A 13,957-nucleotide genomic window follows, 5' to 3' on the forward strand; every position below is an offset into this window, starting at 1 on the left:
AATGAAAATCTGATATGAGACAGTTCTGCCTGTCAAACATGAGTAGAAGTAAGCAAGTGAACAGTGTGTGCAGATAGCTTTATAAGATTGTGCTAAAGACAGCACAAAATCTTTATCCTTTATTGCTGAAAATCATTTTGTGTCTGTAAAATTACATTGTATTAATAATATGCATGGAACAAATGAATAAATACATCAAGACAGCTTTGGCATTCCCAAAGATGGGGCCAAAGCTCCAAGAGCTGCATGCTTAAAAACAACAATCTTTCTGGATTATTTCCAGTAATTCTTTATAGAATGAGGGAGCGAAATAGCTCAGTATTGCCAAGTAGCCAATTTCAACATTGCACACAGTCAGCAAAAGCTGTTGTCTGGGCTTCAGTGACATTTAATATTTAAAATATAAATAAAATGAGAGTAAGAGACACTGAGAGTGTGTTGTCTGTCTCTCTCTGTCAGGTCAGAACCTTCATCTCTACTCGGTCACTATCAGCTGAGAAAGCTTTTATACTACACACACAGCTCAGCACGAATTTGCTCTACACTTAAATTGCTACCTGGACACCACCCACCTGACTCTCCTTTCTAACCTTACTAATTTCTGTACTCAGCCCTTTTTTTTCTTTGGTTCATGTTTACCCCCCTCTTCCCCCAGCACAGTCACCCCCCTCCCCTCCCCACTCCTCGCTCCCTCTTACTTACCTTGATTACTTTGGGAAAGGAGCCAGAGAAAGTTCCTACAGTTGTCACCCTGGTTATGCTATGTCATTTACTATCTCACACACACAGACACACACACACGCTAGCATGAAGTCAATATACCATAGAAAGACGCACGCACTGTACGCTGTGCACACACACACTACTATTAGATTTGTCATTTTGCAGAACTGATAAGACTGCTATTAGACAGAAAAATAAAATAGTCCAGCTTGTTATGTTTTTTAAGCTGAACTGCTAATTGCACTGCTCACACAAAAATCAATGTAAACAGTGTGTGCGTGTGTGTGTTTGCAGATATTGGTCAGTAGGTGCATTGCTGTAACTGTTAGTAGACAAGCTTTTCATACTATATCATGGTTCCTCTATTCAGGTTCACTACTCAAGGCACTATAGGACAGTCTACATTTGTGCAAAAGGCAATGGTGTTTTGTTAGAGATGTGTTAAGATCTCTTTATTAAGTTTAAAGATGAGTCTCTTTTATTCACAAGTAAAAGGTACTCACTCAGTAAATACCTTAAAGATGTCTCAAGTGTGATCTATTGGTTAATCTTTGAATCACCTTATGTTGCCCTTCCTGGTCGTGGCAGGGAGTGGTGTGGTCATAAACTCTGCAACTGTATGTTAAAACAAAGAGCAGCAAATGTATGCCTGACTGCAGAATGTATTCTGCCTTCTTAGACAGTGAAACAAACTCACAATAAATAGCAAGTTGTTTTAAAGTGCAGTTTGACACATGTTAATACATTTATGAAAACCCCATGTCTTCCACAGGACTCTGTCCAGTCCTGTAAAAAAAAAAAAAAAACTAAGTACATGCTTAATTCAATTCAATTCTTTTTTATTTATACAGCGCCAAATTACAACAACAGTCACCTCAAGGCGCTTTACCTACAGAGAAAAACCCAACAATCATATGACCCCCCTATGAGCAATCTCTTTCATGACAGTGGGAAGGGAAAAAAACCCTTTAACAGGAAGAAACCTCCGGCAGAACCAGGCTCTATCACTACTCCTCCACTACTGCTTCCATTGCTCATCATATCTGATCATCAGCAGAAGGTTTTAGCAGTTTGCTGGTCTGGAGCATTCAGGTTTGCGTTAACACAATGCCACAATCCTTCCAATAGTGGATGCTGGAGCAGCTTCTCCCCATGGTCAGACCCCCAGAACTACACCTCAGACTATAAAGGCCTCAATTAGCATGTTCAATGTGAAAGTTCATCACAGAACAGTTAGAAAGACTGAACAAGCCATACTTGTTCAGAAGGCTTTCCAGGTAAAAAAAAGAACACAGTAACACAAACTACTATGCTAACAAGTTTTCTGCAACAAGGAGATTCATTTACTAAGATTTGCATAGAAATGTTCTTACCCTGAGCAAAAAACAAGTGCGTATCCAAAATTACCATTCATAAAACATATGCACCAACCTATTTTGTTCTGTGTTGGTGAATGGACATCAATCTAAGCCAACAAGCTTCTGCAAACTAAATGCAGACAATCTGCATACTATCCCACCTCCAGTTTCTCTGTAATGAGACCTGTTTACCTGCAGGTAAAACGGAGACAGCGGTGACAGTGATGTAAGAGAGAAGACTGCACCTCAAAGGCAAGAAAAGTGGGAAAAAGCCAGACTCAAGAAACTGTAAAATAGTGCATGTGAGGATGCCACAGCTTTCTAAAGTGTTTCCACCACAGTGATGAAATAACAGGATGCTGAATATCATTTCCCGTGAGATGCTCACTGTGGCTAAAGTAAAAAGTAAAAAAAGTTTGGACATCAAAGCTAATATAGAAAAATGAAATTGTTCAGAAATTGTTGTTCGAGAATATAGAAGTAATTTTTAATAAAAGATTCTAATTCAATTCAATTCAATTTTATTTATATAGCACCAAATCACAACAGCAGTTGCCTTAAGGTGCTTTATATTGTACAGTAGATCGTACAATAATAGATACAGAGAAAGACCCAACAATCATATGACCCCCTATGAGCAAGCACTTTGGTGACAGTGGGAAGGAAAAACTCCCTTTTAACAGGAAGAAAACTCCGGCAGAACCAGGCTCAGGGAGGGGCGGGGCCATCTGCTGCAACCGATTGGGGTGAGAGAAGGAAGACAGGATAAAGGCATGCTGTGGAAGAGAGACAGGTTAATAACAGATATGATTCGATGCAGAGAGGTCTGTTAACACATAGTGAGTGAGAAAGGTGACTGGAAAGGAAAAACTCAATGCATCATGGGAATCCCCGGCAGCCTACGTCTATTGCAGCATAACTAAGGGAGGATTCAGGGTCACCTGGTCCAGCCCTAACTATATGCTTTAGCAAAGAGGAAAGTTTTAAGCCTAATCTTAAAAGTAGAGATAGTGTCTGTCTCCCGAATCCAAACTGGAAGCTGGTTCCACAGAAGAGGGGCCTGAAAACTGAAGGCTCTGCCTCCCATTCTAATTTTAAATACTCTAGGAACAACAAGTAGGCCTGCAGTGCGAATCAAGTGTGAGGCCATCTGTCCAACAGCAAACGTATTGCCCAAAATGGGACCCAACGGGACGATGAGTCCAAGAACTGCAGCCAAAGAAAAGAATCAAGATGTTACAACAACCAGTCAAAGTCTAGACCTCAACCCCACTGCCACTGCTCTGGCATGGCCACCAAATTTATTTTTAACACTTTAATTTCTGGCCAAGTCAACAAACACACTGATGTTTTCACCGTGTTTTCTTCATCAGAACATGCCAGAAAATGGCAGTCATATCACTTACAGATGACAATCTACAGTAAAAGTTTTCGTGTTTTCTATTTTGGCCTGTTTATGACACTTTAGTGCATATTGAGTGAAGTTCCCAAAGGATTTTAAGCCATAGTTAAAGTAGAAAATACCACATTTTCTTAAGCAAAACTTGTTTCTTACCTCTTATATTTTATACTAGGTGCTCCTAACACATGCACTTGTGACCTTTATGTGACTCTGCAGATATTTTTACTGTTTCCTTACGTTTGAATTTTAATGACCCCATGCAATAGTAACGAGTAATTTCCTGGGGGAAATAGTGTCTCGTAAACAAGATGTAATGCGAACATGATTGCGAGTGTGTGTTCTCATTCCTTGTGGGTTGCAGTCTATGCATCTCAGATTAAAGAAACTAGTGGGCCATAACTATACAAACACACACACACACACACAGTCAGAAGGGCTGCTGTTGCTTTGGAAACGATGCATTCAGGTAAAAGTATAAACCACAATGAAGGAAATAAATAAAAGTGAGCAGTTTGATATATGTTGATGAGTGAAGTATGCAAGTGTAATTTTCAGGTCTAACAAGCACCTGTTGTTCATTTGATGCCATTCCTTTCTTTCCCATATTATCTTCCTCAACCTCTCACTTAACAATCCTCAGCAGAACAATGACTCATTTGTTTGTCTGTGTATTATCTCAATCAGGACAAAGAGTGTTTGCTAATAAGAAGTGGTAGTTACAAACTCAGTTAAGTGTGTGCATGTGTCTTTCTAGTTAGCAGAGTATTCATCATTTCCTGACACTCTGGAAACACTAAACAAATAGAGGAGCTTCCAGCTTCTAATTACGCTGTACACTCCAGCACTTAAACCTATTAGCACTGCAGGGGAGTTTGTGTGTGTGTGCGTGTGTGTGTCCTGTACCAAGCTGGTCCAAGTGCTCTGTTAATTTGATCACTTTTTTGATAAAAGCCCACTGTGCTGCCCACTACTTATATTTACAGTGTTTAACATACAAACATTGTACTCAGTGTTGGAGAGTTGAAATCAGTCTCATTGAATTTTAAGTTATTAGAATCTAAGGTCACCCGTAGTAATCCCATAGTTGGAGAGCTACCTTTATTTACTTTTGTACGCACAGATGGTGTTTTCTCACAGCAGCCTGTTATGAATTTATTCAGTTTGACAGAGTTGTGCTTTGAGCTGCCCATGTTAACCACAGTATTATACCAATGTGCAATTGTGCATTCAGCATTTGTGTGTTTAATATTTAATGTTCTTCCATGTGTTTGATTTTTCTAAAAAAAAAAAAAAAAAAAAAAGTCATGTCACTCTGCAAAATTTCACTGTGCTATAACCAAGCTATGCAAAACACTCACCAGAGCCAACGCAAAGTGCAGACATTGGAAAGAAAAGTTTGCAGACATCTCTAAGCAGTCCTGTGAAAAACTAAATACATCCTATGATTTGTAGAACCAATTTTAGCAACACAAATGTGAAGAGTCATTTTCTGTATGACTTGATCAACCCCTCAAATGAAAAATAAACAACATACCATAAACATAGGTGTTCACAGCCTGTGCTCAGTACTTTGTTGAAGCACCTTTGGCAGCGATTACACTCTCAAAACCTGTGGTTGTGATGCCACATGCTTGACACACCTATTTCTAGCCCATTTCTCCCATTTGTCTTTGCAGTACTGCTCCAGCTTCATCAGGTTCGATGGGGAGCGTCCGTGCACAGCCAATTTCAGATATTTCCAGAGATGTTCAAATGAGTTCAGGTTTTTTACCTTCAAGTCTGTGACAATCACACAATGATATTGAAGCCACTCCTTTGTTATCTTGGCTATGTGCTTAAGGTGGTTGTCCTGTTGGAAGATTAACTTTAACCCCAGTCTGAGTTCCAGAGCGCTCTGGAGTCGGATGTCTCTGTACATTGAAGCATTCATCTTTAGTCTCCCAGTTTTTGCTGATGATAAACCTCCCCACAGTATGATGCTGCCACCACTATGCTTCATTTAGGAACGGTATTGGCCAGGTGATGAGTGCTGCCAATTTCCTCTAGACATGATGCTTGGCATTTAGGCCAAAGAGTTCTACCCTTAAACTGGGGGATTTTGTTTCTCATAATTTGAGTGTCCTTCAAGGCACCTTTTGGAAAACTCCAGGCAGACTGTCACATGCCTTTTACAGAGGAGTAGCTTCCGTGAGGCTTTATCATACAGGCCTGATTGGTGGAGTGCTGCAGAAATGGTTGTTCTCCAGGAAGGTTCTCCTCTCTCCGCTGAACAACGCTTGAGTGACCGTCCTTTTCACTTGCCAACTAAGAACCATTTAACCTGATTGCTTAGACTGGCTTTGGAGCCAGCTCTAGGAAAAGTCTTGGTGGTTTCAAACGCCTTCCATTTGTGGATGATGGAGGCCATTGTGTTCACTGAGACCTTCAATGCTACAGATTGTTTCTGTACCTCGATGCAATCCTGTCTTGGTCTTTTTCTTGGACTCCATGGCTTCATTTGTGCTCTGACATACACTGTCAACTATGGGACCTTATAAAGACAGGCACACCATCCAAATTATGTCCAATATACTGAAGTGGACTACAAGTTGTAGAAACATCTAATATCTGATCAGTAGAAGCAGGATGATACTGAGCTTGATTTGCAATTTTCAACTGATCTTCATGTCAAAGACTGTGAATAGTCATGTACAGGTTTTATTTGTTTTTCATTGTAAATACATTTGCAAAGAAATCAAGCAAGTTTTTTCAGTATGGGTCATTGTATGTAGAATTTTGAGGTAAAAAAAACTTTGAATACTAAGTTTCAGTGTGTTTTAAAAAATTGATGTGCATATTTCCCATTTTCCAAGCAAAGTCTGAAGTAATGAGATACTCAATACTTTTGCATAGCACTGTATGTTAAATGGCCTGCATTTGTATAGCGCTTTACTTAGTCCCATTCACACACACATTCACACACTGGTGATGGCAAGAAGAGATGGGCAGTAACGCGTTACTGTAATCTGATTACTTTTTCAAGTAACAAGTAAAGTAAGGGATTACTATTGCAAAAACTGTAATTAGATTACCGTTACTTTCCCGTAGGAACGCTGCGTTACTACATTACTAAAACCGTGATTTTTTGCGAGAATGTCTCACGACAGTGATGTAAGCGAGTGCGCCGTTAGTGACAGCAGCTGTGTGCAGATCAACAATGGATCACATATCGATTGTGGGAGAGAATATGAGCGTGCAGCGTTTAAAGCGTGGAATTACTGACCTTACTTTGGTACTTTGGTTACTGTGGTACAGTGCAGCAGGCGGGTCAAACCAGATCAATATATCAGTGACTCTTATCCTTGTTGTGTATTCAGATGAAAGGAAACACAACTCTATTAGACATTTAGGTATTACACAGACAGTAAGGAAAACTACATGTAGTGAGTCCTAGTAGGACTGCACAGGGATGATGTGGTGTCCTTATATTTTTTAAAACTTCATAGCTTTCATTTTTTACCATATTTAAATGTGGTTAAATAAGGTAAAGGTTTGTGTTCAGGAATTTAAAATCAATTGCAACACCTGTTTGAATGCAGAACTAACTGATGATTACGGATTGCTTGCTTGATGGATGGATCAATGGAAACAGAGGAAACAAAGTTGTTTTTTATATATAAATCTGTGTCTGTGTTTGGGGCTTGTAGAAAAACACAAGGCATTAGCAGAAGGGGCGGTGCAGCTGATATTTTAACGCCTGTTTCTGTGCACTCACCTGGAGAGCCTGATAAGATGGTCTCCATCTAAATCAGCTGCACAGCAGGTGCAGCTCCACAGGCTGCCAGTCAGCCTGCTTCCCCCAGCTGGGAGCTTTGCTCATGGGGATGTTGGCAGCAGGGATCTGGGCACCACAGCTTGAGTTGAGGATGTCTGCTACATCCTTCAAATTGACTGGCTTGCTGTTCTGTTAACCTATAGGAGTACTGTGTACATACAAATCACACCACTGCCTACTTGTTGCATACTTAATGTGTTGATCCTTTTTGTCCCTGTCTGTGTGTTCTGTTTGTAGGCAGTGCCGAAGCCCATAGCCATGGAGCCATGCTGGGGAAGCAGAGCAGGTGTTCTCACAGTGCTACTGTACCTGCCCAGAATCCCATCTGGAATACCTCCACCTGGACAGTCTGGTAAGATCCTTAGACAGTAATAGACAATATGCAGTACAGTATGTTTTATGTTAAAAAGATTGAGAAATTCTAAGAATGATGGGCGGTATTTGCAATGTTATTTAAGGACCTGAACCTTCTGCATACATCACTGCAAATTTCTAGTAAACTTCTGCAGTGTTGTGCATGGATTTATTTTTTATTTCTTTGTTTAGGGAGGGGAGTGGAGTAGTAATTTCCATCTAATTCTAATTTGTTGTTTGTTTTTTTCCTTCCAATATATTGTCCATTAAAGTTTTACACAGTTTCTCTATAAGAAAAACAAAAAACTGCTGCCTTGGCCATATTTTGTGCTGGCAAATTTTAGAAGGCAGGTTGTACATAAAGAACAGCTGCAGTAGTTGCAACTATCAACACAGTATTTATGTCCACACATCCATCTCCAACGACCTAAGTTGCTTTTTCGTGATCAAATATAACAAATACAAAGCCCCACACTGGTTATTTCTCTGCTTTCATTTGATTCTCACCGCTGTAAACTAACAGCTGTTTCTGAAACCTGAATTCCTTTGTTACTGCCACAGAAAGCATTCACACCATTATGTGATCTTTTACAAGGTGAGCTGAACGATGTTTCAAAAAGATCCAGATGCAGCAAGCTGTGCTTCATATGTGCCTCGCAGCAGCTCCCCATCAGCTTTTTTGTAGAACAGGCTGTGGCATTATAATCAAAAGCAGAATAAACACTAAAATGTGATGGCATCAATGGCATCATCAAAAAGATGTCTTGATGTTTCTTGGTTGCCACCATTAGAACAGACTGCTGCCACGAGCAGAGCAGAAGGGTAGCTTAGTAGTTTGTTTCTAAGTCATTTAATAGCCCAAAGGTTAAATCTTCAATCCCTGATCTTACGCTCAATCATGGCAGAGCAAAAACGTGTTCTACTTACACTGAGTTTAATGTTGAAACTGTAAACCTAGAGGTAGGGCTCACAGTATCCTGTGTGCAGAGTCTGTGCAGGTTATGCTCTGCATCAATCTGTGGCAATTAAGGGAGAAACAGCGCCGTTTCATTATTCCTCATCCAATAGTGTTTAGTTCAGCACATGTAAATCGGGATTCGAAGTGTACCCACTGACGTTAGTAAAATACAAATCTGGGATTTAATTAATTTTTTCTTAAGTTGTTCTTTTGTTAATATTTGGAGCAACACAAGAAAATCTTAAGCAGGTTTTAAGAATCCCATCTATAGCTTCAAGACTTCTAAAGAGATCTAAAACCCTCAAGTGTCCTAGACTTAAGTTTTCCCATTATGATGGCAACACAAATAAGGTTTAGTCAGGAAAAGATCAAAGCAATGGCAGATAAAAAATGAGACCAAGTAAAAATGTATCTTATAGGGTTGAACAACAAAATAAAAAGTGCATTCAAATCATGATTCTGATAGCAAAAGATCCGAGACAAGACGGGCTTAAAAAAAAAAAGCAGCTCCTTTGTTGTCCAGTATCCAGGAATCCTGCGGTCCAACCAAATTTAAATGTGTTGACTTTACCTAATTTCATGTTGAGTTGATATTTCTAGCAACTGTTTATCACATAACCAGCAATACGCTTGTTCATTTCCTCTTGGAGTCCCAGCTTTAGCCAACACAGTTCCTTTCCCCTTCCTATGGAGCTGCAGATGTTTCTTGTCTTTCATGTATCTCTTTGTATCTGATGCACACACATTAGAGATATAGTGTTTGATCTACTAGAAAAATGTTCAAAATGTATGTTTTTTTTCTTTAAATCAAGATATTAAAATGTCCTTAATTTTAGTATGTGAAGAATAATGAATTATTCAGAAAGACTCTTGACATATGGCATGTTAAAGTTGGTCTGATGTGGTTAGACCTGCCTGGTTTTCCTCCAACACTTACTGTTGGATCAATTGTTCCCCTCAATGAGACATCCTGACTTTCCGCTGTCTGAGCTCATGTTGCACTATAGACGGGTGACATGCGATATCCCCAGGTCGCTCCAGTCGACCACCAAACAGCTGTGGAAATCAGTGTAAAGACAGCAGTGCTTTCTTTGAGACCTGACCAAAGCTTGCAGGGATGTGCACTGTCAGCATGAGGTCAATCTTCTCTCTCTCCAGCTCATCTTCCACCTCAGTCAACCTTTCATACTTTTCTCGCTCAGGCATATATATTTAATCTCCCCTTGTATTTTCCTTTCCCCCTACAGCCTTTTGGTTGAAGTAGACTGTATGTAACTGAAGCTGGTGTGGGAGGCTTTTGCTCCTCCAGGCAGGAAGTGTTGCCTTCAATGCGATGAGTACCTTGATGACGAAAACAAACAGAGCAGACAGAAAATTGACCACTTTGCAAGAAAGCATTTTCTCAAGGTTGAAAGATCCTGCAAAACATAGCAACAGTCACTGGAGTCTAACACAGGGGAAGGAATAAAGCATTAAAGACCCAGAAGTAATTATGCTAACTATAGAGAAAACTAGAGACACTAAAGGTAACACAAGTGTTTCATGAAAAAATGAGGACCAGAAAGTAGCCAAGAAATGTTAAATTTCTCCTTTGTGTGTCATTAGGCCATCCATCAATTTCATGCCATTAATCTTAGCCAACCAGTCCATAAATAACAACGACAATAATAATAATTTGCCCCACCAGCAGATAGAGCAACTGGCTGATATCCAGAAATCCTACCGCTGGCTGGACAAAGCGGGACCAAAACAGCTTGTCCCTGTGCTGCCATGATTAGTGCCTCTGTGCTAATCATGGCACTACAAGATCCATAGAGGTTGGGGTCTACTTCCCCAGACAAGACCCCAGGTGCAGGCTGTGTTAAGATGCCTCTGTGACAATCCAGCACATGTGGCTGTAGCTCAGGCGGTAGAGCAGGTCATCTACTGATCCTGGTTCAATTCCTGGCTTCCCAAATATCCTTGGGTAAGATATTAACCAGATGCATCCATCGGAGTATGAATGTGTGTGAATGCTACTTAGAAAAGCACTTAGAACAATGTGCTTGTGTGAATGGGTGAATGCACAAGTTGTGTAAAGCGCTTTGAGTGCTCAGAAGAGTAGAAAAGCGTTATATAAGAACCAGTCCATTTACCATAACAGCAGGGTGTAAGATGCTAGCAGACAAGGGCATACATGGAACGCCATAACCAAGCTTAGTATACAGAAACATCTGTGCTGAGTATGCCCTGATGATACTTCCAGATACAGATGGACAAACCAGTGATGGCTAACCAACTGGGCATAGTGGTGGTGGACAAGCAGAGGAAGACACCTGTAGCGATACCGAATGACAGCAACATCAGGAAGAAGCAACATGAGAAGCTGGAGAAGTACGAAGGGCTCAAAGAAGAACTCAAGAAGATTTGGAGGGTGAAGGTAACAGTGGTCCCAGTGGTAAGAGGAGCACTCGGTGCAGTGACCCCAAAGCTAGGCAAGTGGCTCCAGCAGATCCCGGGAACAACAGATCTCTTTCCAGAAGAGCGCAGTCCTAGGAACAGCAAAGATACAAGCTTCCAGGCCTCTGGTAGACGACCCAATCTTGAAAGAATAAAGACGGCTCACAAGGACAAGAGGGGATTTTTTTTTAAATGCACACACACAGAATCCCTATTATAGGAATGTATTCACTGTTGACAAATTTGATTTAAAAAAAAAAAGCCAGTTAACTGCTGAACCACACATGCAATGTGTTATAATGAAAGTACTACAATTGGCATGATGTTTTTTGTTCACTACCTTAATCTACCTGATGTTTTGGACATTAGCTCATCACAGAAGGTTTAGACTCATTTTCAGAAAATTAAGGGCAATACGAGGCTCATTGTTCCAGTCAGGCTGCTCTCTGGAGAATGTTTAGGCCTTTTTCATCACAGTGGAACAGCAGTTATTGCTACCAGTGTTTGAAGTCTGACATTGTTATTGTTGCTCTGATTACCACATAAGCACACACAGACAATCACAGTATTCAGAAATACAAACGAAATGTAGAACATCAACACAACTTTTAGAACGCCACATGAAAGTGCTTCAGTAACAACAAATTTCCCGCCTACTATACACTCATGCTCCTCTCCTACCAACCTTATGCTCCCTAGAGAGGCTCTTGTGTAGGGTCAGACAGCAGTCCCCCATTGATGTTAGCATGTATGAAGGTGAAATCACTGCAGGCTTGCTCCACCCACCCTCTGTGAAAGACACTTCAAGAGGAATCTATGATGAGCGTGCCCATTTTAGCTCGCTTTCCTTCGCATCATCTTTGTTTTCTTCTTGTCCTGCGTTGCTCTGCTCCCTCGAGGTGTTACCATTAACTGACCCTTTACATGTAAGAGGGGGAAAGAACAACTGGAAACAAAATGAAGCCCCATGTTTACAGCTCACAGTTTCTCAGCTTCCTGTAAAAAAAAAAAAAAGAATAAATCCTGCTTACTCTTTCCTTAATCTGTAATGTTCCATTACTGTTCTTCGAAGGCGGGGGATAGAAAATGTCCTCCACACAGGTTCTTTCAGACTGCAGGAACTTATCCATAATTCTAGTAACTGTACAAGGTAGTACCTGGTATTTTTTCCTGTGTGTACACTGCTGGACCTGGGAACCATTCTACTTTTTGGTGCTACGTTTTTGTAGTCTTACTCATCTTGCTTAATATAACGTAGGTGCACTATAACTGGTGTAGATAAGTGTATGCTAATTGGTCATTAAATGGACAAAAAGGCGTAACGCTAACAAAAACAAGAGCTCTTAACATCAACCTTTAAAAAAACACAACTAAATAACCTGAAATCTATTAAAAAAGCCAGAGGAAATTATAGTTTTGACAGGTAAGAGCAAAATAGAGAACACTTCACAAAAAGCACAGAAAGAAAAGGAAGAGGCTGAAAAAAAATGAAAAGACCACAACAAGGCGACACTGCATTACCAACCACTACCCAGCAACTAGTACTTCACTTCAGAGTTCCTGTTAGTGCAAATGTCAAGAGAAAAATGCCTTCGATCTACATGATTTCCATGTAGTGGAAGGTATGTAGTTACTGTCCAGGATCCACTTAGTCTTACATAATCAGCACAAAAAACACTGATCAAAAAGCACCTACTGAGAAGAGCTACATCACCTTCCAATTCAACTAAAGATATTCTGTAAATCACCAAAAGACGTCATTCCAAGCTGATGTGTGGATTTTTTAGTAATCGTCTCACTTTTCATTATCCAGACTCCAGCAGAGAAGACATTTAATTGCAATCAGTCCCTAAGTTGAAAAACGTCATTTACTGTACCTGCAGCACATCTGGTGCATACTGCAGCAACTACGCGACAAATGGCACATTTTAAGCATTAAGCCATTACGCTGTTCTAAGAGGTTTCTTTATTTCAGCCGAATTTGATTTGGTTTTCACCCTCTTTCAAAGCAAGCGATAAATGGAGCACAGATAAACTGGCATATTGTTCAAGCATTAGCCAGGGTTCTGCTAAACTTATGATAAAGAGAGCGTACGCCTAAAGGCAAAGCTCCTGCTTTCCTGGTGAGTCTAGTGTCCAAGTCTAATCAGTGAAAAATGAGACTGCAAATCCAAGCAGTTACTCTTTCTGCTTGGAGAGGTAATTTGGGAATCTGATGAGTTTTAGAGTGTGACATGTTGCACTGCATGAGCTGCAGAGCAGTTCTACTTTCCTGCACCGCTACAGTGTAACTGCACTCTCCATGTATCACAGGATGGTGTGAGTTTTTATCATGCTGCATGAGCTAACCTCTGCATGTGAAACATCCTTTCTGGATAGCAGAAGAGGCCTCCAAAAGCTCCCGTGTGAAGCTCTTGTTTCTTCATTTTGATCCAGCTAGACAGAAATACAGTGACATTGCAAATAACACAAAGATCACTGTGTAAAACCAAATCCATTTCTCTAATAATAGATTCACTTTCTGGTCCAATAATTCAATCAGAAATCCTGAAAAGTCAAGTAAATAGCAGGCAACCACTCCAGTTAGACCGGCTGACAGCTGTTGTCAGCCAAATTGCAGTGGACAACTAACACATAGTGCCTGCCTCTAAGAGCTCAGCGCAACAGCTTGACCACTGTGTGACTGTTTGACTGATTCAAAGTCACAGTGGCCTGACATGATGGACAGAGCAGGAGAAAAAGGCTGACAGGATGGGTGACATAGGGGAGAATGGAAAAAAATAAGAGATCGTATTTTTGGCTCCAGCCACCACTTCTCCGTCTCTGCATCCCAATTCAATTGAACTTTCTCATGTCAGTTTTACCCGTTTCTGCTCCATCTGCTGCAGCTGGTGTCTCCCCCCCACTTT

The 13,957-nt window shown here is 40.6% G+C and overlaps 1 protein-coding gene across 3 annotated transcripts in view; it reads left to right on the forward strand.

Moving 5' to 3' along the window:
- atrnl1a (attractin-like 1a) overlaps positions 1 to 13,957 on the forward strand; it is a 332,702-nt gene that overhangs the window by 306,309 nt on the left and 12,436 nt on the right. For all 3 annotated transcript variants that reach the window (XM_082557490.1, XM_082557489.1, XM_082557491.1), the window contains one exon: positions 7,535 to 7,649. In XM_082557490.1, coding sequence (XP_082413616.1) covers positions 7,535 to 7,649 — 115 coding nt within the window. The remainder of the gene's footprint in view (positions 1 to 7,534; positions 7,650 to 13,957) is intronic.

This window comes from Aulonocara stuartgranti, assembly GCF_965226115.1.
Source record: "Aulonocara stuartgranti genome assembly, chromosome: 13".
Lineage (NCBI taxonomy): Eukaryota > Metazoa > Chordata > Actinopteri > Cichliformes > Cichlidae > Aulonocara > Aulonocara stuartgranti.